This window comes from Pectinophora gossypiella, chromosome 5 (assembly GCF_024362695.1).
Source record: "Pectinophora gossypiella chromosome 5, ilPecGoss1.1, whole genome shotgun sequence".
NCBI lineage: Eukaryota > Metazoa > Arthropoda > Insecta > Lepidoptera > Gelechiidae > Pectinophora > Pectinophora gossypiella.
In genome coordinates, this window is record NC_065408.1 from 12,685,647 (window position 1) to 12,708,229 (window position 22,583).

At 38.3% G+C, this 22,583-nt stretch overlaps 1 protein-coding gene across 1 annotated transcript; it reads left to right on the forward strand.

Annotated features, from left to right (window-relative positions):
* Nucleotides 1–8,653: 8,653 nt before the first annotated feature.
* On the forward strand, nucleotides 8,654–22,177 carry LOC126367093 (27 kDa hemolymph protein-like). Its single transcript, XM_050010498.1, has 7 exons — nucleotides 8,654–8,810; nucleotides 16,411–16,520; nucleotides 17,365–17,477; nucleotides 18,207–18,370; nucleotides 19,392–19,513; nucleotides 20,093–20,221; nucleotides 22,067–22,177. Exons 1-7 carry the CDS (start codon nucleotides 8,771–8,773, stop codon nucleotides 22,076–22,078), a joined length of 690 nt encoding a protein of 229 aa, XP_049866455.1. The 5' UTR covers nucleotides 8,654–8,770; the 3' UTR covers nucleotides 22,079–22,177.
* Nucleotides 22,178–22,583: the final 406 nt, after the last annotated feature.

The following is a 22,583-nucleotide window of genomic DNA, read 5'->3' on the forward strand; positions in this document are numbered from 1 at the left end:
TACCTATGTAAAAAGATATGCATTAATCATAGCTTACAATATATCTAGCTTCATTTAATTAAGGTAATTTTTCTATAAGGATATGGTTGTACTTAGAGAGACTCTTTACTTCTTCGATGGTTTACATGAAAGAACAGCAAGTTAGTAAATATTCATGTGACAGTTTCACTGTGAAATTAAAACCAACGGTGATGAAAAATAAATTTTCGTCTGAAAGACTATTGTCTAACTAGCCAGACATAAAATTTAGGCTATGAGATGTGAATTTGTTATAACCAATTTCACAAAGGAAGATATTTAAAAGTACTTGGAGTAAGTAAATTACTTCCTAAATACAGTGAAAAAAAAATACACAATGTTCAATTTGATGTATTAATTGGATGGATCAATGATACTAGTACTTAACATGGACTTTTCTACGTGTATTTTGTGAAATATAATGTATATGAATATGACAAGGGGAAAGTGAGGTGCGTGCACGCGTAATATTGATAACACTAATTATGGATTCCAACCGTCTAAAATTTTGTGTTACTTGTTTCCATATTTGAATTAGTTAATTTTCTTTTTGTGTCTCAAATTATGTTTAGGAAGCTAACGGGTCTTTTTAAAAAGACTCTTGCGTCTCTCTGAGAGACATTTTATAAGAATTAAAAATGTGTATAGTGATATTGTACTTACCTGTGATTTTATTGTAACTATTCTTGTTTGACAAGAAACGTGTTTAAATCAGTAGCGTTGTAATAGATGTTATACCTATACGTATATTCGTATTGTTTCTTGTCTTTTAGTCGTTTGTAATGTTTTCTATTATTATTGCGTTAAATTTTATATGTAACCAAAGGATGAGACTATTTATTTCTAAGATAAGGGAGTGCTCACATTACCTAGGTAGTTCCTTGATATATTATCATTTGACCGAAAAATTACTATGGATGTTTGATAAAAAATATTTCAATGAAATGACAGCATGATATGCGGTGAAAGCTGATCAACTTAAAACCTAAAGCTCTACCTGTTCTGGCTTTATAATAATTCGTTGGAAACGGTAAAGTGTGTTTTAACATTTACACTGTGGGTTCTCCTTTACTAGTTCTAAGCTATAGTTTATAACTTGATAATAAAGTCGTGCTTGTCAAAAATTTAATAACGCGTGTTAAGAATAAGCGTATATAGCCTATATTCGTTACTATGCCAGGTGTTGGGAGATTTGGATTATTATAAGTCAGTCGATTAAGACTAGTTTCTATTCGAGAAAAATGAAAATGACAAATATGTCTATAATATTATATTTCTTCTTCGCGTCGACGATCGATGAAAAACAAATAAATGTACCTGTTTTCTAGAGGCAAGCATGGCTAACGTGGACGTCATATCAACAAAATATGTATTCGACCACAGAATGTTTCGTACAATATAATATGTTACACCACATACGTACCTAATTAATATCCTTGAAATTGTATCAGTTTTAGGAGAAATAATAATGAGCGAATATTATTCTGTCAAATGTTTTAACGAAAACAAAATGGCGGCGAAATACGCCTTCGATATTAGTGTCTGTTACATTGTAACACTTTTATCTGCGTTGTAATACTGTGTATATCATTTTAGAGAGTGTGCTCAACGTAATTTCTAATATGAAATTCGGAAGGAGTACTTATTGGAGTGTAAAATAATATTCAGCCATTATGTAGTTCAAACGCCATAATAGTAATACCTATATTATGTTTAAATAAAGATATAAACGATACTTGTTGTATCATTTATAAAGTAAATAAGGAAGTAGAAGTTATTGAAATATCCAACGTAGAAGTTATTGATAATCCAACAAGCGAACGGGTTCAACCATATCGTATCTATAACACTACGATTAGTATGACGTATTTAGGTTATAGGTCCTCCTCAGACCTCTACTACTTGTCTGGGTAGTTGGAAATGTCCGGAGTTCTTAAAAGGTAAAAAAAGTAACATGCTTCCAACAAAAGACTTACACAAGTTTTTTTATTTCAAAACTTTAACCAATTTGTAGTCTGAAGTATACCTACTTACCACCTTGCTAAGAGTGATTAAGAGTGTTCACAATAAATCAAACGAGAAAACAAAGTCAATTTTTAAATACTTAATATTATAATTTATTGTATAATTTCATATCTGCCAAATAATATATAACTTACTTATTTTTTTTTTCTAAGTAACACTATCACAATACTTGTTGTTTTTCAGTGTAATGGTCTACTAAAACTTCAGCGGGTAAAATACCTAATCTCTGGAGTATCGCACGCCTTAAAGCTGGTTTATCTCTAGACGACTCGTCACTCCAGGGGTATTCGCTTCCATCAGAATCATTTTCATAATTGTGAGGCTCATTCGGCGTCACTTTAGGTTCGCTTTTCGACGAATCCTCTTCTGAATTACTAGGAGTTCTACCAAACGTTATAGTTAACGTGTCTTCCTTTGTTGTGATCACACTGTCCGTTAGACTTTGTCCATCTACGTATTGCACGGTTGGTTCCAGTTCAACAGTCGATAAGTTTTCGTTTATATTACGGAGAGACTTTCCACTCACAGTGACCACGAAAAATAATATTACAGGTACTTTATGGTTGAAACAAAACATTTTAAAAACTGTTTTAATTTTAGAGCGTAGGACGTTATGCGTCGTACTCGCTTATGTGTCTGCGTAATTATCATCGTTTGCAATAGATACGACAATAAATTTTAATGGCCAGTGATGTATGTTTATACTATTCTGCTCGTGTAGCTTATCTGTTCTTGGAATGAGAAATCAGACGGGATAATGTTAAAAGACATTTCCAATTAACCTACCCTTTACCCTTACCCTTTTTATTACCCTTTCTCGGACAGAAACCATGGGTCATTGATGGTTCATAATAGGTAGTATGACACTTTGGAATCGGAACGTCCGTAGACGAATGTTAATATTTATATTACAGTCCTACTGATAGAACCCCGGGCAAAAAAAAATCCCCATGGTACTACTAGTAGGACTAGGCAGTAGGACAACGGGCAAAGAATGGTTCTGTCCTTGAAAGTGACCTTGAAGTGTTGAGTGGTGAGTGAGTGAGTGGTAAGTGACTTGCAAATGAAATCAAAAATACTTTTTTGCACACAAACAGAACATACAAACATTTAGCAACTGTACCGACGAGCGACCTAGTTGCTCCGAAGCAATTTCTTCCAGGCAACCACTACCAGGAATCAGCCATAAAAATAGTTGGATGCGGGACGGTACAACAACAACGGTTAATATAATAACTACAGGTAATATTACAGGCAAATGTGACGTGGAATTAAAAAAAAATAGCCCACCACATTTACAAGTAACTTACCAACAGCAAATACGGCAATCGATTGTGTGAAACTAGTTACCCGGATAACGATTACAGGCGTGTATTTTTTACTTAATTAGGGACTTGGTCAGCTTTGCCTAGGTAACAAATACCATACATACTATATAATTTCATGGGCTAGCCAGAGCCACAACTACCCAGTAGATAACCTGCAGCTACGAAGACCGTATACCTATGATGAACCTTATGGTGATAAGGGATGAAAATTATTCATCATGTTGGAAAGGACCCAATCTCTCTGTTAGGTTGTACGACATACAGTGAGATAAGCAGCTGAACCAGTTCTACGTTGTTTACTTATTGTCATGGCAAGCCAAGCAAAATATACGGAAAGTTTTGCTTGGTGTTTGACCTTTGAACAATGACCAATGATAACAACATTAACCATAGTAACAGAGGACAGCCATGAGCAATATCATGTACCCACTTTGGACCCTGTCGCACTATCATATTTGACATTTGATGAGACCTACGGTTTCATTTGTTAAAAAAGTTAATGTGTTAATGTTTCAAAATGTTTACATATTAGTACACGTAGTACAGTGTAGTAGGGTCCACATAATATCAGCGTCGTGGTTCACGCCGCGACTTGTGCTGAGTGAGGCCCTTTTATCTCAGGACGTCCACCACCACCTTGTGATCATTTCGACTAACATCCGTCTTGCTTTTTTGTAATTGTTTTAGTGGAAATTTCATATGATGTTGTTGTCTTTTTTTTTTGTGTGTGTGGCGTCCTTTCATAATAAACTATTTCTATTCTATTCTATAGTAATTAATACATCAATGTTTGAACTTGCATGATGCTCCCTGGCCGGACTACCGTCTAGTAGCCATTTTTTTTTAACAATATTCAAATATTTTATCAAATATTCCGCGCAGAGTCACTGAGGTCCTGCGGTTTACCGGCATCTCCGTCCAAGTAGTTAATTCCGGCCAAGTAGTTAATGCCATATGAGGCAAATCTACAATAAGTCACGTCAAAAAAAAAAAAGGTTCAACGCGCCTGTTCCGACCCCGGTACCGAATTTGCACCAATGAGATATTAATTTATCTTAGATGCAGTTTTCATTAACACAATTGGCTCAACCATTTTAATAAGACAGCGTTACGGTTCACTACCTAGAAAACCTCGGTGAGGTGTGGGTACTTAGTTCATATTGCGATGGAAGTACCTGTGACTACCCCAATTGGGAAATAGTAAAAATTTCAGGCAAAAATCGGGACTGTCCCGTTATAAGCAGGACGTCTATCTACACTAATATGGGCAAGTGTTCCACAAAACAAAATGTAACTGTGATCAATACTAATTACAATTATCTATTATTTCAACCGGGTGACGTCCGCGGGTATTTGTTACGCAGATGATAATACCTACTATTTTTTTTGACGTGACTTATTGTACATTTGCCGCAAATAGCGTTAACTACTTGCCCGACAAATGGGTTGTGTAAGTTCATGATAAATTATGAAATTCTAATTACTACGTATAAATAAAGACAGATCTAAAACCGACGAAAAACATGTTCTTTTTTCTATTTAAGTTATTTATTAATTTTAGTCAAGAAAAACGTAATAATAAGTAAAACATTTTATCACGTTTTTCTATGACGTAACAGTGTGCTTTTTCATACAATTTCCTTAGTGATTTCGTGTTTTGACGTTTAATAAAAAGTAACTGATTTGACTAGTTGGAAACTAGCCTAATGGGGAGCGCTGAGAGCTCTCACTCGGTACAAAATTTGAGACGGTGCCCAGTTGGGCGCGAACATCGACTTAGGGTGTATATTTGTAAGAATTAATCGACCCTAGTGTGTCGATAGCGATAAGCGCTGAATGAGTGAAAAATCGTCGACCATGCCGAAGTGATGGGTATCGGAGTCATGAAGTGTCAGTTGTCGCGAGCTGATTGGCCGCCGCTATGGCTAGAGTAATCAGGTCTGCAGGATCGTATATTTACGTCCTTCCTTCGGGCCTACTAAAATACCTACTAGAGTGCAGAGAAGTCATAGGTATTCTAAGTATGGTGGGTAAGTAGTAAGCGAGACTGCCCTTTGTTTGGTAAGGACTTTACAGGCTTGAAACACCTGATTGTCTGAAAATATAAGATGATTCCGTGCTTCGGAAGGCACGTTAAGCCGTTAGTTCTTTCTATTAATAGTGGAGTATGCTCCATACCCACTCCGGTTATTTGAGGGGAGGCATGTGCCCAGCAACGGGACGTGTATAGGCTGTTTATATATTATAGTTACCCTATTTAGTTATTAAAGTATCTTTCGTACCTACTAAGCTGTAATACTTTAAGTGCGAAAGAGACATATATTTTTCCTCTCTTTCGCACTAGCCGATAAAGCGATACTTAGACGAGTTACAGTTAGTTACATCAGTGAAAATATTTTCGTCTTGAAATTTCCTCGTAGCGTGTGTGGTGTGTCAGGTCTCGATAACCCACGTTATCAACGTACGCGGGGTCGCCATGGGGTCACAATGGACTCAAAGATCGTTAGGCATCACCACCATTTTTTTTTGACGTGACTTATTGTACACTTGCCGCAGATGGCATTAACTCATCATCATCACCAGCCCATTAACGTCCCCACTGCTGGGGCACGGGGCTTCCCTATGGATGGATAGGGAGATCGGGCCTTAAACCACCACGCGGGCCTAGATGCAGTAACGTTAACTACTTGGCCGGAAACTTAGGCATCACCACCGAAGGCCGTATATATCTTGGACATTCGCAAATAACACAGGTAAGTTTAGTGACACTCGACTGCGCGATGCAAAGGAGGGTACCGTGTTTGTCAGCATATATACTTTGTTACTTTGCAAAACTCCTTTTTTTGTTTTGATCTTGTTTTTTATAAAATAACCCACCTTATCACTATACGGGGTCACCAGAGATGAATACATACATCGTTAGGCCACGCTGTCGTTGTGGGGACATTCGCAAACACCGAACTGTGCGACGCAAAGATTATTCTTTATAGGAGCGGATCCGGCTTTTATGTCAGGGAGTGGGGGGGAGGTTACCAGGCCGCCAAAGGCCTCTGACGTGGCTCATGTAACGACGACGTACTTCAGTAAGTAGTTCAGGGAACTACTTAACGTGAGTAGGCCCGTGCGCTTTCCAAAGCGCCACATAGGAATGAGCACAACCTTTGCCACAGATCATTTAGAATACCTCCCTATATTTTTTCTTTCTTCTTTCTATATTTCTTTCCACAAGCACGGATCATCTTACTTTCGAACAATCAGGTGATAAGCCTGTATAGTCCTAACTAAACTAGGGATCATAAGGTGATTTTCACCGAGACACCGGGATTTGAACCCGGGACCTCCGGATTGTGAGCTCAACGGTCAACCACTGGACCGGCCGGTCTAGATGATTTGTGGCAAAGGTTATGCTCATGCCTATGTGGCGCTTTTGAAACCAAACGCACAGGCCTTCTCACGTTAGTTGATCGCAACTCGCAAGCGTCTGGGAAAAACAAAATACTTATATAAAAGAAAAATATATTATTGCTTATTTTATTAATATTTTTATTAAAAAAAATATTTTTTTTATAATAGGTGTTCATTTATTTGGAAAAGTTGTTTAATGCATGCCAAAGTCTTAAACATAACATACAAAAACAGCCTATATACGTCCCACTGCTGGGCACAGGCCTCGCCTCAATAAACCGGAGGGGGAATGGAGCATATTCCACCACGCTGCTCCAATGCGGGTTGGTGATCATCGCTAGCATTATCCCGTTTTTTTCACAGGGTCCGCTTACGTAACCTGAAGATTTGACAGGTCCGGTTTTTTACAGAAGCGACTGCCTGTCTGACCTTCCAACCCGCAAAGGGAAAACCAGCCTAATACAAGTTAGGTCATATACCTCCGAAAATGCAAATGCACGGTGGAGCATGGAAATTGCCCGGGTTACAATTTATCACTATAATTAATGTATTTACGCACTATTCCTGACGACATAAATTTTATTTCCATTTAAAGCTGTGTTTTTTTATAGAATAATGTTAAAATATTCTGCATTACTTACTAAATATGGACTATTACTATAATCGCAGGCGTTCTTGTCTTGAATAACTGCGTTTATAGAGATGTTAATGTTTCCGGTTTTTAATCGTGTTAGATTGAGATCACTTATTGTCAACTGATATCTGGGGGCACGGGAGTGCGCCCGCCAAGGCGAGCAAAGCGAAACGCAAGGGCAGGGGCACTACCTACCTTTTCTCGAAACGTTTTGTCGATTTTTTATTAATTACACCATCTCCCTAGTTTATCTTGTTCTCACAGGGTCCGCTTACCTAACCTAAAGATTTGAATCGACTGCCTGCCTGACCTTCTAACCCGCAAAAGAAAAACTAGCCCAATACAGATTAGGGCAGATACCGCTGAAACGCATTTATCAGGAATGTGGGGTTTTTCCTTCACTACTGAGCACCTAATAAACATTTAAGAACTATATATGAAATCGGAAACAAATTCGACTAACATTGGTTTAGGCGCTTGTTGGGTTTCGAACCTGCGACCGCACAATGAGAGTCAAGCGTTCTTCTACCTGGGCTTACGGCTCCCTTCATTACAGAATATATAATATACATACATATCTATATGAGCTCAGGACTGTTATCTTTAATGGGAGGGCAATTAGTCCATCGGCCACATGTCTTTTTCGAGGTGATTTTCAAATTCAAATTCAAAAATATCTTTATTCAGTAGGCAACATAGTTACACTTTGAATCGTCAATTTTTACATAACGAACGTCGCATCCGCCTCAAACTACTGCAGCTTCTCACAACCTGTATAGCCGGGAAAAGAAACTGCAAGAAAAACATCGGCATTCATTGTAGATTTGCCGCAAATGACATTAGCTACATGACCGGACAAATTGGGAGTGATTTAAGACAACATGCCTGAAGGTGCTCAGTTGGGCGCGAACCTCGACTCAGAGCGTTGTCTGAGAGCAATATATTTGAAAGAATTAATCGGCCCTAGTGGGTCGCTAGCGATAAGCCCTGAATAAGGGGCAATTGACGATCACGCCGACGGGGGTTCGGGGTTGTGATTGGTTGATTTGGTTTTCGTGTACAGATCCATAATCCATTATAATAAAAATATTATTTGGGGACATAATTTAGTCCTTCTAAGACATAATTTAGTCGATAAGCATCGAAACGCATTCTGAATGCGTATGTTGTTCTCACCCAATAAATATCTATGTGGGTTAAACAAATAAAATACACGGGTATAATAATATAATCAGTTCGAGGATGACCCAAGTATGAATCAACCACGTAACGGTTGTGATGTATATAATGTGAGTTAGGATGGACGAGCTTCAGTCAGTGGTTACCCGTCAGTACAATTACACGTCTACAGTGCATCAAAATGATCTGGAAAACTATTCTCGTTGCCTTCTTGGCTGTTGGTAAGCTTACAATCAAAAATTAATTCATTTAAATTAATAATTAGCTATACGTATTTTCTGCGATGTTTACAGGTAAACATTGACAAAGAAAAATATTTAAGTACTTAAAGAAATAGAACATGACAAACTATGTATAATGAGTAATATTATTTACTTGCTTACCCACTTTAGAATCCTGTCGCACTAATATTTGACATTTAGTGAGACTTACAATTCAAGTTGACAAAAAAGTGAATGTGACAGGGTACCAAAGTGTATAAGTACGTAATCAATTTTAGTTATAAATAGGCTATTTTGACAAGTTCGTTGAATGGGATAAGTACCTACTGTTTTTGAAACATCAAAACGAAAATTTTATCCGGAATGTGTATGGAAATACTGGCCAGTGACGTCATCAGTAAAAGCAAAAGACGAACTAATGTTAATTCATAATGAAATTTCGTTAGTAAGTCAAAAAGAAAAATGAGATTTATTTTTGATCATCATCATATCTTGACTTATATTTCTAGATTAGCATTTTATAATTTATCTTCGACTCAGTGAAATACCCTATTAAACATACACTGGTACTTCGACCAGACTTCACCTGGTGCGGTTTTTTTATTATACCTTCTTAGAGAAAAGCAATTAATTTTAAAAAGAAATGAATAACCCGGGCGAATTAAATAGGCATCTCGCCCATGTGCAATCCGTTTGACGTGTGCTGTCAACTTAATTCTGTCGGGTTATTGGCCAATATAAAATTTTGGAAGGGTTTTTTAAACTTCTGCCTTTAAATTGACGTGTGCTCCATAAATTTTATGCCTGTCGATTACTCGTCCCATTCCTTTTCGGCGGATAAGAAAATGACAGGTATGACTTAAAATAAAATTAGATGGTACTGGAATGAACACCATTGTTTTGTAAAAAAAAAGTTAGCAAAGTTATTTGTTGCTGAACTGTATAAGAGTTTGAACCACTATAAGCACTTTGTGTAGCATACCTATAAAGGTACTTAAGAAGATAATTTCCTGCGTTTATCCCATTTAGTTTGGGGTCAGTGCATCATTTAATATGTCGTCCATGTAGCAAAAAGTAGTGTTGTCTAAATTCTTCTTTATTTATTATTCATGTGGGATATAGAAATAACACGGGATATTTTAAATATCACTTTACTCCTTATATTTTAACAAAATCCTCTAACCCGACCGACATCGCACCATAGACTCGCCTTTCTTACTTTTTAAAACTGCCTTACGTCCCATTTATTAACCATCCTCCTTTCATACCATAAACAATCAAATTCCCCTTCATTATCCTTTCATAGTATTCTCACTTTCCTACATTCGTATCAGGTAATAGGACCATAAAGCTCAAATACAACTATATCCAGAAATGTCCTTTCCAAAATGATGGTTGTCACAAAGTGAAAATATATCGAAAAAACCTGACTCGGACGGGACTTGAGCCTGCACCTCCTGTGAAGCCGAAACAAGCGTGTTAACCATTACACCACCGGAACCTCATCCTGTCCATAATGGACGTACTTAGTATTTGGGCGGATCACCTGTCTTCTTTTGGATCATTGTACCACAGAGAACATTTTTATAAGTACTTACTATATGTATTTTGTAACTTAGCTATAAGATATGGATGTGAAATATCCGACATAAACTTTGGTCCATTGGTTTGAGCGCTGAGCTCAGGATCTGCAGGTCCCGGGTTCAAATCCCAGTGGGGACATATTACAAAAATCATTTTATGTTATGATTCCTAGTTTGGCTAGGACATTATATGCTGATCACCTGATTGTCCGAAAGTAAGATGATCCGTGCTTCGGAAGGCACGTTAAGCCGTTTGTCCCGGTTACTACTTACTGATGTAAGTTAGTAGTCGTTACATGAGCCATGTCAGAGGCCTTTGGCGGCTCAATAGTAACCCTGACACCGGGGTTGATGGGGTTGGTAATCCACCTCACAACCCACACGACAGAAGAAGATCTTAGGATAAAATAGTATCGCGTTTCATTTGACAAAAATGTCTGATATCTAGTTATATAAAGCAAGTTTTTAAGTACTTGTCGAATTGATTCATTCCTGAGAAATAAACAACGTGTTACATAATCAAAGACTTCATAAACATAAATGTTTTCAAATAGTTACGCCACTCATCGGATGCTTAAATCTATAAACAAACATAACATAAACTAAACAGCCTATATACGTCCCACTGCTGGGCACAGGCCTCCCCTCAATCAACCGAAGAGGGTATGGAGCATACTCCACCACGCTGCTCCAATGCGGGTTGGTGGCGGTGTTTTTACGGCTAATAGCCGGGACCAACGGCTTAACGTGCCCTTCGAAGCACGGAATCATCTTACTTTTTCGGACAATCAGGTGATTCAAGCCTGAAAAGTCCTTACCAAACAAAGGACAGTCTTAAAAAGTGATTTCGACAGTGTTCCCGTCGGGAATCGAACCCGGACCTCCAGATCATGAGCATAATGCTCTAACCACTAGACCACAGACGTTGTCTATAAACAAAACCAAATTATAATGCAATGTGATCACGTTTCGAGACAGGATAGCCCGTCAACGAAGGGTCAAAGCTAAAAATAAAGAGTTCGAGCGGCTCAGACCGTTGACGAGGTAAATTGATAAATAGCGCAGGCGCAGGAAGAGGGGTTCGAGAGCTGCAGTTCAAACTAATCGTGACATTTCCCGACTTCGGTTCCAAAACATTTTCTTGCATTTTTTCCTCTTTTTGATGATAAGGGAAACTGATCAGCTCTTCTGTTCTTCTCACCAGGGGGGTTAAAGTGGGGACATCGAAGCAATTCATCTAAGAAAGCAATACTGTAATTTGACATTTGCGCATATAAAAGTAAGTGCGCAATGCAAACAATGCGGCCATTTTAACCCCCCAGCGCAACCAGCAGCACACAATTACAAATATAATTCTGTATTCGGATATTCCCTTAGCGGTTATCAGCAGTAGATTATACAGGGTGGCCCAGAAGTTCAGGATCAAAATGAAAAATTAGATAGAGGGGTTCATTAGCTACCAGAAATACCCCCATGTATGTTCAGCAATTATCTACGGTTTAGGAGATATGACCCATTTTGTACCTTTTTCTAGATTTTCTACCTTACTGCAGAAATAATCATTTTGTCGCTATCCCTTTCTTAATAATTATTTTATTTTACTTCACAACTATGCCTAAGTCTGTGTACCGCTCAATCAAAGATAAATCAAAGTGAAATCAAAGATAAAAAAAAAGTTATCGGAAGTCAAAGTGAGAATTCGACCAAAATTGTTACAGTTGTTAAAACTTCGCCGAAGAATAATAAACACATGAGATTGTCATGGACACTGAAAGTATTTCTAAAAACTGCTCCATTTAATAGGCTTTTAGAAACATTAATAAAAAGTACCCTTAATACGGGCATAAAACTAAGTAATTAGCCCTCAAAGATTGCAAGACAGACAGATTTGAAGGAAAATTTGACATTCTCATACAATGTAGCTGCTTCTTTCTAACGTTGTTAAAGGTGCTCAAAGACACATTTTCAATTAAAAGTAAATAAAAATCACGCTTATAATCGCTAACAGGGTAGACATAGCAAAAATCCGAAGACAAAACTTGCAGTCACTTTTGGTATTCGTATTTTAATGAAGGTACATAGATTTCAAGGAAAAAGTTATCCCCAAACACTGTTGGTGATTCATACTATTAGATACTAAAATAAAATGTGTCTTTGAGCACCTTTAACAACGTTAGAAAGTAGCAGCTACATTGTATGAGAATGTCAAATTTTCCTTCAAATCTGTCTGTCTTGCAACCTTTGAGGGCTAATTACTTAGTTTTTTGCCCGTATTAAGGGTACTTTTTTTGGATGTTTCTAAAAGCCTATTAAATGGAGCAGTTTTTAGAAATACTTTTAGGGTCCATGACAATCTCATGTGTTTATTATTCTTCGGCGAAGTATTAACAACTGTAACAATTTTGGTCGAATTCTCACTTTGACTTCCGATAACTTTTTTTTTATACTTAATTTGACTTTGATTTATCTTTGATTGAGCGGTACATAGCCTTAGGCATAGTTGTGAAGTAAAATAAAATAATTATTAAGAAAGGGATAGCGACAAAATGATTATTTCTGAAGTAAGGTAGAAAATCTAGAAAAAGGTACAAAATGGGTCATATCTCCTAAACCGTAAATAATTGCTGAACATACATGGGGGTGTTTCTGGTAGCTAATGAGCCCCTCTATCTAATTTTTCATTTTGATCCTGAACTTCTGGGCCACCCTGTATAAGTAGTTTAGGAAAATTTTAGGTTTTTACACATTATCATATTCAAATCAAATCAAAATCAAATATACTTTATTGCACACAAACAAAACATACAAACATTTATAAAACATTAAACAACAGTACAAATGGGCGTCCTTATTGCTCCGAAGCAATGCCTTTCAGGCAACCACTACCAGTGTTATCTGCCTATACAGGGTGTTAGTGACATCGTAACGAAATCTTTGAGGGTGATTCAGACCAAAAATAAATAATTAAACTAGAAAATAATAATATTTATTTTATTATTTTTATATTTATTAATATATTATATATATATTTAATATTTATTTTATTATTTTTATTAACAAATTATTAACGGATATTTGTGATCCAAATATCAAGCAACAATTATTTTTATAAGTACAATGCTTCTGCCATTACATTGTATTTTTGAATAATAAATTATGTACCCGAGTAATGAGAAAGTAGGTAATTATCACGTTAAATCTCTACAGCGCCATTTTTATTATTTTTGGGGAACGTAGCTCGGAGAGTTCCTTATTATATAATAATGTTATATAGGTACGGTCACAAGCATTAATATGTATACACTTTGGTACCATATCACATTAACTTTTTTGACAAATTGAACAGTAAGTCTCACTAAATGTCAAATATGTTAGTGTGACAAAGTCCTAAAGTGGGTACATTATATTGCTCTAGACTATACATTAACATTACCTATAACACATACATATGATAATTTTATCACTCGTACGATGTTAATGAAATGTCAAGTTCAAGTAAGATTGTTTGTTTTGGAAAGCATCAATATGCCATGCCAAAGATAGATATTCTCTGAAATAATTATCATTAAGAAATAATGTGATAAGGGGGACGACCTCCTTGGTTCAGTGGTTGAGCGTTTATCACAAATAATACTTTGTGGTCCCCAGTTTGGTTAGGACATTACAGGCTGATCACCTGATTGTCCGAAAGTAAGATGATCCGTGCCGAACACCTTAATCCGTTGTTCCCGGTTACTACTTACTGATGTAAGTAAGTAGTCGTTACATGAGCCATGTTAGGGACCTTTGGCAGCTCAATAGTAACCCTAACACCAGGGTTGTACAGGTTGGTACTCCACCTCACAACCCACACCATAGAAGAATAAGGTGGTGTTGTGTGAAAGAAAATGTATTGAAGAGATTAAAGGGAGGCTTAGATGATTCGGATATGTAGAGATACTGAAGCAGGCTTACGAAAAACATTTATGATGCACTTGGTAGAGTTGGAAGAGGAAGGCCTATACGACGATCAATGTTTTAAAGAAAGGCCAGGTTAGAGCTTACTCTTAACCGGTAAGCATGTACGAAGGTTTTTGCCAGTGGTGGCCTTAGCAAAATATTTACGTGGTGCAAGACCTGAAAGTGGCACCCCTCAGCCCCTCAAAATACAAAACCCAGTTGCTTTTAGGTTTAGGTTTATTGTGCGGGTACTCGCGTTTCACCGATCGGCGTAGGTTGAAAATCAGTGTTGCCCTCTGGGTAAATTTCCACTGAACCCCGGCCTTTTTTGGTGAACTGCGGCACCCATATACCTTTATGTTTTCCAACTAAATATTAATTTAATGTGTGTATATTTTAATGTTGTAAATGTATATTTGTGCGGGTACTCGCGTTTCACCGATCGGCGTGGGTTGAAAATCAGTGTTGCTCTCTGGGTAAATTTTCACTGAACCCTGGCCTTTTTTGGTAAACTGCGGCACCCATATACCTTTATGTTTTCCAACTAAATATTAATTTAATGTGTTTATATTTTAATGTTGTAAATGTATATGTGTGTCGTAGATTTTACCTAAATAAGCTTTTTTATTATTATTTTCTTGTGAAATTAATATTAGTCAGCTTAATGCTGGTATATGTATGATATTGGAAATCATTTTATATTATTATTATTTGTATGTCGTTTCCATATCTCGGGATTATGGAGTCTCGGACTTTTGGAAGCGTGCGTGGGGCCGAAGCCAACACTTAGAGGCCCCTTAACACAGTTTAATCTAAATGTGGTGTGACACCAACCGGAGACTATCCCTGGAGTGCACCCAAAGACAATTCCCGGTTCGTGTAGGACTATTGCAGATTATGGGAACAAAGGGAACTGGGCTATTGGGTTGGGGGTTAGTGGGGGATACTGGAGCTATGGGGGACTATGGCGCCTGCTATTATTATTATAGATACGGGGCTGCTGGCCAGGGTGGACCAGTCTAGTTGTTTCCCCCCCCCCCCACCTATATCGGCGCCCGGTGCGGTCGCACCGGTCGCACCGCCCTGTGGCCACCACTTGTATCAGGATAGCAGTAAACGGAATTCCGTGATCTCTACCTACCCCAACGGGAAATAGGCGAGATCAGTATGTATGTAAATATTACAATTATCATCAAGATCGTCAAGTTACATAGGTCACAAAACTTACATCATCGTTAAGGAGTGCAATTATAAAGGTCTGTTTGCAATGGGTTAAGTGAACTTCAGTGAGACTTGTAATTTTAAACTTGGGACGCATCATCCATACTATACATACAGGGTGTTAGTGACATCGTAACGAATACTGAGGAGGACGATTCAGACCACGATTCTGAGTTAATATCAAGTGGAATTCAATATTAATATGATTTTTAATGTTAACTCACAATAATGAGATGAATCACCCCCCTTAGTATTTGTTACGTTGTCACTTACACCCTGTACAAGTGCATTCAAGTAGCCATACAAGTAGATAGGGTGTTAGTGACATAAATTCGATAAGACTGTTTTTGTTTTACTTAAGTATTTCGAAGTTATCTTTCGTAATTATTACAAGCAAATAAATTAGGTTTCTTACTTAAGATTAAATAATAATTATATTATGTGTACCTACCTAATAAGCACTGTTATCGTGCTTAACGACAGGTTTCGTATACATAAACATAGATAAGTAAGTAGTTAATATATAATTTGCACTCTACGTCGGTCTAATATAATTATGTACTTACTCAGTAAATTAATGTTAATATGATATTTTAATGTTAACGAATAAGTAATAGGACTGCATTTGTTACTTCGTCGCCACCAAATAGATATAAAGCAGGCAATTTCACACATTCTACACACAAACGCCGATGATAAGATGTTAAGCATTAAGCCTTAAAACTTTCCTAAGCACATAGGTACGTGTCGTTTCCATATCTAGGAAGGCGTGCGTGGAGCCGAAGCCAATTCGTAGAGGCCCCTTAAGACAATTTACTCTAAATGTTGTGTTATTTATGTTATTATTACAATTTCAGGTGCGTTCGCGCAGTACCAAGTGACAGATGAACAAAGGCAGCAGTTCAAGTCGATGGTGACGCAGTACTGCAAGAAGAACGGCGCAGAAGACAAGGTTGAGGACGTCGAGGTACGAGTGTATATAGCTTGCAATATTCTAATACCTACCTAAGATATACGATTAGGTCTAAGATTGAAGAGGACATTCTTCTTCTTCCTTGCGCTTCCTTGTTTCTTCTTGGGGTCGGCTCTCCTAATTTTGCGGCACCATCACATTCTGTGTAGGGTTGTCGGGTCGGGTAAATTTTCTTTTCTAAGATTGAAGAGGAGATTCAAATCAAATATACTTTATTGCACAAAAACAAAACATACAAACATTTAGCAACAGTACCAATGAGATTATATATGGTTTGGATACGTGGAGCGGATGAAAAGAAGTATGATTGCGAAAGCGGAAGATTTTAGAACTTGTAGCTTTTGCCACCCCATTACGGATTACTGGCGTGAGTTTATATAGGTATGTTTGTATAATAATGTAAAACTTTAGGAAGACGTACGATAAGCAAAAGTCCAATCAGTTTCTTGCAAAGTAATAAATAAACTGGTTGCATGTCGTTTCTATAATAGACCAAAAACACCTACAAAAACTTAAATTTTATAGTTATGACAACTAATGGTTCATAATTTCACCACTGTTTACAAATAATTCGCTGGGCTCAGTGACTGCACTTTTGCTCTTTGATTGTACATTGCACCATATTGGGATTTGGCCATATCCCAAAGTTTTAGTTGGTACGGTCGCCGGCGAGAGTGTGTGAAAAGAATGATGAATGTGGTGGAAGTAGGAAAAGTGTGTCAGGATCGAAGTAGAAAGAATTCCATGGATCCTTACCCCGTCGGAAAATAGGCGTTTTTGTATGTACGGGTTACCTATACCTACAAATTCGTTCAAATAAGTATAAAATCCTTCACAGAATGCGGCTAAAAGCTTCATCGAGTGCGGTAAGAGCTTGTTCGACCCTGAGACTATCAAGAAGGAGATCGAAGAAGCCAAGCCTAAAGGCGCTCTGGATGAAGTTTTCAAGAAGTAAGTTTTGCTGAACAAAATAGTTTCTTCCTCCATAAATAGTAATTAATTACAGTAGTAGTTAGTTGTAGTATAGTAATTATTCTCTCAACGTTGTGGTATCCACTTAACACTACGACCAGCAAACTAGAGGTTTCTAGATATTATAATGCTCGACCACGACGAATTTTTAGAAATGAACTTAATATATGTGTGTTGGGCTCATGATCAAAAGGTCTCGTGTTGGAATACCAATGGAGACATATTGCAAAAATCACTTTGTAATCCCTAGATTGGTTAGGACTGTTACGACATTACAAGCTCATCACTCGTTTGTCTGAAAGATGTTCAGTGAATCGGTAACTACGTTACGCAGTTGGTCCCTAACTAATTGGTCCCTAGCTACTACTAACTGATGTCAGTACGTAGTTCTTATTCTTGTCGTGCCTCTCCATTACTGGAGGTTTGCGATCATCTCATGGGATGTATGCCTGTCCCTGGCTATACGGAATAGCTTCTTCCCACAGGTCTACGACAACGACCCAAGAGTTTGCCCGACAATTTAACTTGAAGCAATATCTGTCGTTATACGGAGTAGTCATTACATGGGATATATCAGGCCTATGGCGGCTCAATAATAACCCTGACACCAGGGTGATGAGGTCGTTCATTGATCTCACAACATTGATCGACACGTTAGAAGAAGAATATCCACAAGTAATTTTTAACATTCACGTTTTTTATCTCCAGGTATTGCGCCAAGTCCCCGCAGTTGAAGACATGCATCCACACCCTGCTGACGGCTGTCACTCCCTGCCTGGACGCCACGCTGCGAGAGCACGTCACCTCCATCAACAACGCCACCGACCAGCTCATTGACTTCGTCTGCTACAAGGATGGCGACAGGATTGCTTGTAAGTGTTTATGTCGTTCAGTCCATGTCTATCTCCGAGTTTCATTCGAGTGTCCATGAATGCATTGGTCCCGGTTACTACTTACTGATGTAAGTACGTAGTCGTTACATGAGCCATGTCAGGGGCCTTTGGCGGGTCAATACTAATCCTGACGCCAGGGTTACTTCATAACCCTCACGATAGAAGAACAGAAGTCCCCCCAGGGTTTAATTATGTTCTTGGTATTTTTTTTATGGAAGATAGGCAAGCATTTGACCACAAACTCACCTGTTGGCAAGTGGCGATGTGGCTGAGAATGGGACATGCTTATCTAGAAAGTGCAAAAGTGGCTCAGGTTGGAATTAATAGATTGGTTGTTGTAATTAATTAAAAGTAAAAAAAAATAATAAAAACGGTATTTTTTTTAGACGTGTGTCCGGTCAGTCATCTCTAATCAGAACTTGTGTATCACAATAGTTCGAGACTCTGCTGCACACAGAGATGTTTTAATTTTGACATGATTTATTGTACCATCATCGTCAGCCCATTAACGTCCCCACTGCTGGGGAACGGGCCTTCCCTATGGATGGATAGGGAGAACGGGCCTTAAACCATCTGCGAGCCCAGTGCGGATTGATGGTCATTAACGACTGCTAATGATTTATTGTACATTCGCCACAAATTGCATTAACTAAATGGCCGGACAAATGCGGAGCGCTTAGTGTTTTCACCCGGTAGAAAATTTAAGACAACAGGCTTGAGGGTGCCCAGTTGGGCGCGAACCTCGGCTGAGGGTGTCGTCTGAGAGAATTAATCAAACCTAGTGGGCCAATAGCGAAAAGCGCATTGAGGGAAATCGTCGACCACGCTGGCAATGCTGCCATTATCTGCCCATATCGGGGTCTGAAACACAGATATGGGAAAGCAAGTGTTTCTATTAATTAGAGACCTGAGTAGTTCCATTTATTACGAATCGATCTTGACACGACTCACTCACTCACTCTTGTTCGGATGTTTTTTAACCGTTCATCTCAATTTCCAGTGTTCATTGCCGAGGGCGGCCCCGAGTGCTTCCAAGAGAAGGCCAACCAGATCCGCGAGTGCGCTGGTAAAGTCAGGGAGGGTGTGCCTGATGTAGACGCCGCCAAGAAACTCACCATCCAGGTATGAACCAGTGCTATATACTTATCAAATTAAGGATGATTTAAAGTAATGGCCAAGAAGGTTATAAAGGCCACTTTTACATACGCAAACCCCAAATTGCAAACAAGCTTCTTCTATCGGTTGAGAGCCCTCAGCGCTCCCCATTTGTCCGGCCAAGTAGTTAATACCATCTACGGAAAATCTACAATAAGTAACGTCACACAACAAAGAAAACTTCTTTCGTGAGGGTTGTGAGGTGGATTACCAACCACATCAATCCTGGTGTCAGTTGTTGAGTATAGCCGCCAAAGACCCCTGACATGGCTCATGTAACGACTACGTACTTACATCAGTAAGTACCAACGGGTTAACGTGCCTTCGGAAGCATGGATCACCTTGCTTTCCGACACTCGACTGATCAGCCTATAATGTCCTAACCAAACCAGGGCCCACAAAGTGATTTTTCTGATGTTCCCACACGGTTTCAAACCCGGAACCTCCGGATCGTGAGCCACCAACGCTCAACCATAGGACCACGGAGGCCGTTGAAATCTAGTTAAAAAAAAAAAGTTTATCATTTCATCTACCTTTTTTTTCTAGGAGCAATGCGCCAAATTCGACGAGCTGTCATCGTGTATAGTGAGGGCCCTGGAGGGATGCGCTGCGCCCACCTCCGGCAACATGGCGGAGTCACTGTTCAAATATGTACGCAACGGAACGCCCTGTGCTGTAAGTGTAACAAAGTTCTGAAATTGTTGCGCAGCATGGCGCCTATAAATGATAATAGAACAGAAAGATAGAGCCTAGTGCGAAAGAGTCATACCAAGAATAGAAACGTGCTACAAAAGAAGTCCTTTGAATTTTAGTGGAACTAAATGACAATGAGGGACTTTCCAGACTTCTTTTCTTAAAAATAATATAGATGGCGCTGTATACCTTTAACAGCCTCCGTGGTCTAGTGGTTAGTGCGTTAGGCTCACGATCTGGAGGTCCGGGTTCGATTCCCGATGGGGACATTGTCGAAATCACTTTGTGAGACTGTCCTTTGTTTGGTAAAGACTTTTCAGGCTTGAATCACCTGATTGTCCGAAAAAGTAAGATGATTCCGTGCTTCGGAGGGCACGTAAAGCCGTTGGTCCCGGCTATTAGCCGTAAAAACACCTCCACCAACCCGCAGTGGAGCAGCGTGGTGGAGTATGCTCCTCCCCCAGCAGTGGGACGTATATAGGCAGTTTATGTTATGTTATGTATGTATACCTTTAACGTAATAAATTACCTATTATCTTATTACTGCCGTACATAATTATTCAAAAATACATAAATGGCAGAAGCATAATTATACAAAAATAGGTGTTGCTTGATATTTGGATCACATTATGTAAATTGCCTGCATCGTTTCTACTTAGGTATTTTGATCAGGATTATAATGGGTGGAAGATAATAATTAATTAATTGTACCTGGGTGTAATAAAAAGGGTCATCATTTATACCCAAAAAACAAAGAGAAAAGATGCATATGTCTGTTATATGCATGCATATGTTTTTATTTTTTTAAAGAACGTCTAGGGCCCTGTGCCGAGGTTTTTCTTGCAGCTTCTTTTCCCTGGCTATACAGGTTGTGAGAAGCTGCAGTAGTTTTAGGCGGATGAGACGTTCGTTATGTAAAATTGACGATTCAAAGTGTAACTATGTTACCTACTGAATAAAGATATTTTTGAATTTGAATCTATGAAATCTTAACAGCGCTATCTATATTGTTGTTGAGGATAGTAGCTAGGAGAGGGAAGTCCCCCTCCGGACTCGTGGTCACACCAGTCCCTCATTTTAATAAATTTTAGACGGCAGTTGTCTTTAGGTTAGCTTTACGCTACCTACACTTTTTCTGCTACTTTTGGGGGAGGTCCGAGCGGTTAAAATGGCCACATCGAAGCAATTCATCTAAGAAAGCAATATTGCTATTTGACATTTGTTTGCATTGCGCACTTACTTTTATATGCGCAAATGTCAAATTGCAATATTGCTTTCTTAGATGAATTGCTTAACTAGTAAGTGATACCTGGGGGGTTAAAATGGCCACATCGAAGCAATTCATCTAAGAAAGCAATATTGCAATTTGACATTTGCGCATAAAAAAGTAAGTGCGCAATGCAAACAAATGTCAAATAGCAATATTGCTTTCTTAGATGAATTGCTTCGATGTGGCCATTTTAACCCCCCAGGTATCACTTACTAGTGAGCAGATGTGTGCTGTATGTACATACTAGTACTTAATTGTAAAAAATAACTTAAAATACATACATACATAAACTCACGCCCGTAATCACTAAAGGGATGGGCAGAGCCACAAATAATCAAAGACAGCTTGCAGCCACTGTTGATACGATGTTGTAAGCTGGATAGGATGAACCTTATGGTGATAAGGGATCAGCCTATCGCCCATAACATTAGTCCATCATGTTAGAGGACACAATCCCTCTTGTCGGATTTTTGTTACGAACGTGTTCTGTTTTTTATTTGCTCCCAAAACAGCATAGAGCACTAAAAATAACTAAAAATTATTTTTTTTATTTTCAGAAATCATCCTAAGAAGCGTCGTACGAAGCTTGTTTCAAGAGGTGCCATTTACAATGCAATAGTGATTCATAAACAAAACACCTAACAATAAAGTAACTTACTAATTCTTAAGTAGACAACTTTTATTTACCCTTTTTTATTTTATCTTTTTGGGGTAAGCAGAGATACATAATTATCATCAGCCCTTTCAATTATATCGAGGACTTTAACCAATAGCTACGTCTATCCACGTAGATAGCATTTGCAACGTCTATTGGTTGATACACTCGACATAATTCGCACAGCGCGCGGCGCGGCGCGGTTTTCGTGCAGAGCCTGCAGAAAATGAAAATCTTTTACATACTATGCTAAGATCTAATTCTTTGCGCGCGTTGAAGCTATTGTAAAATGCATACGTTATCTTCATTAAAGTACAATAAAATCACTAATTACAGTGAACTAGTCGTTCTGTTTAACAATTTCGAGGACAGAACGTCTAATGACGTTTTGATTCCAAGTTGTCATACTCTCATACTAC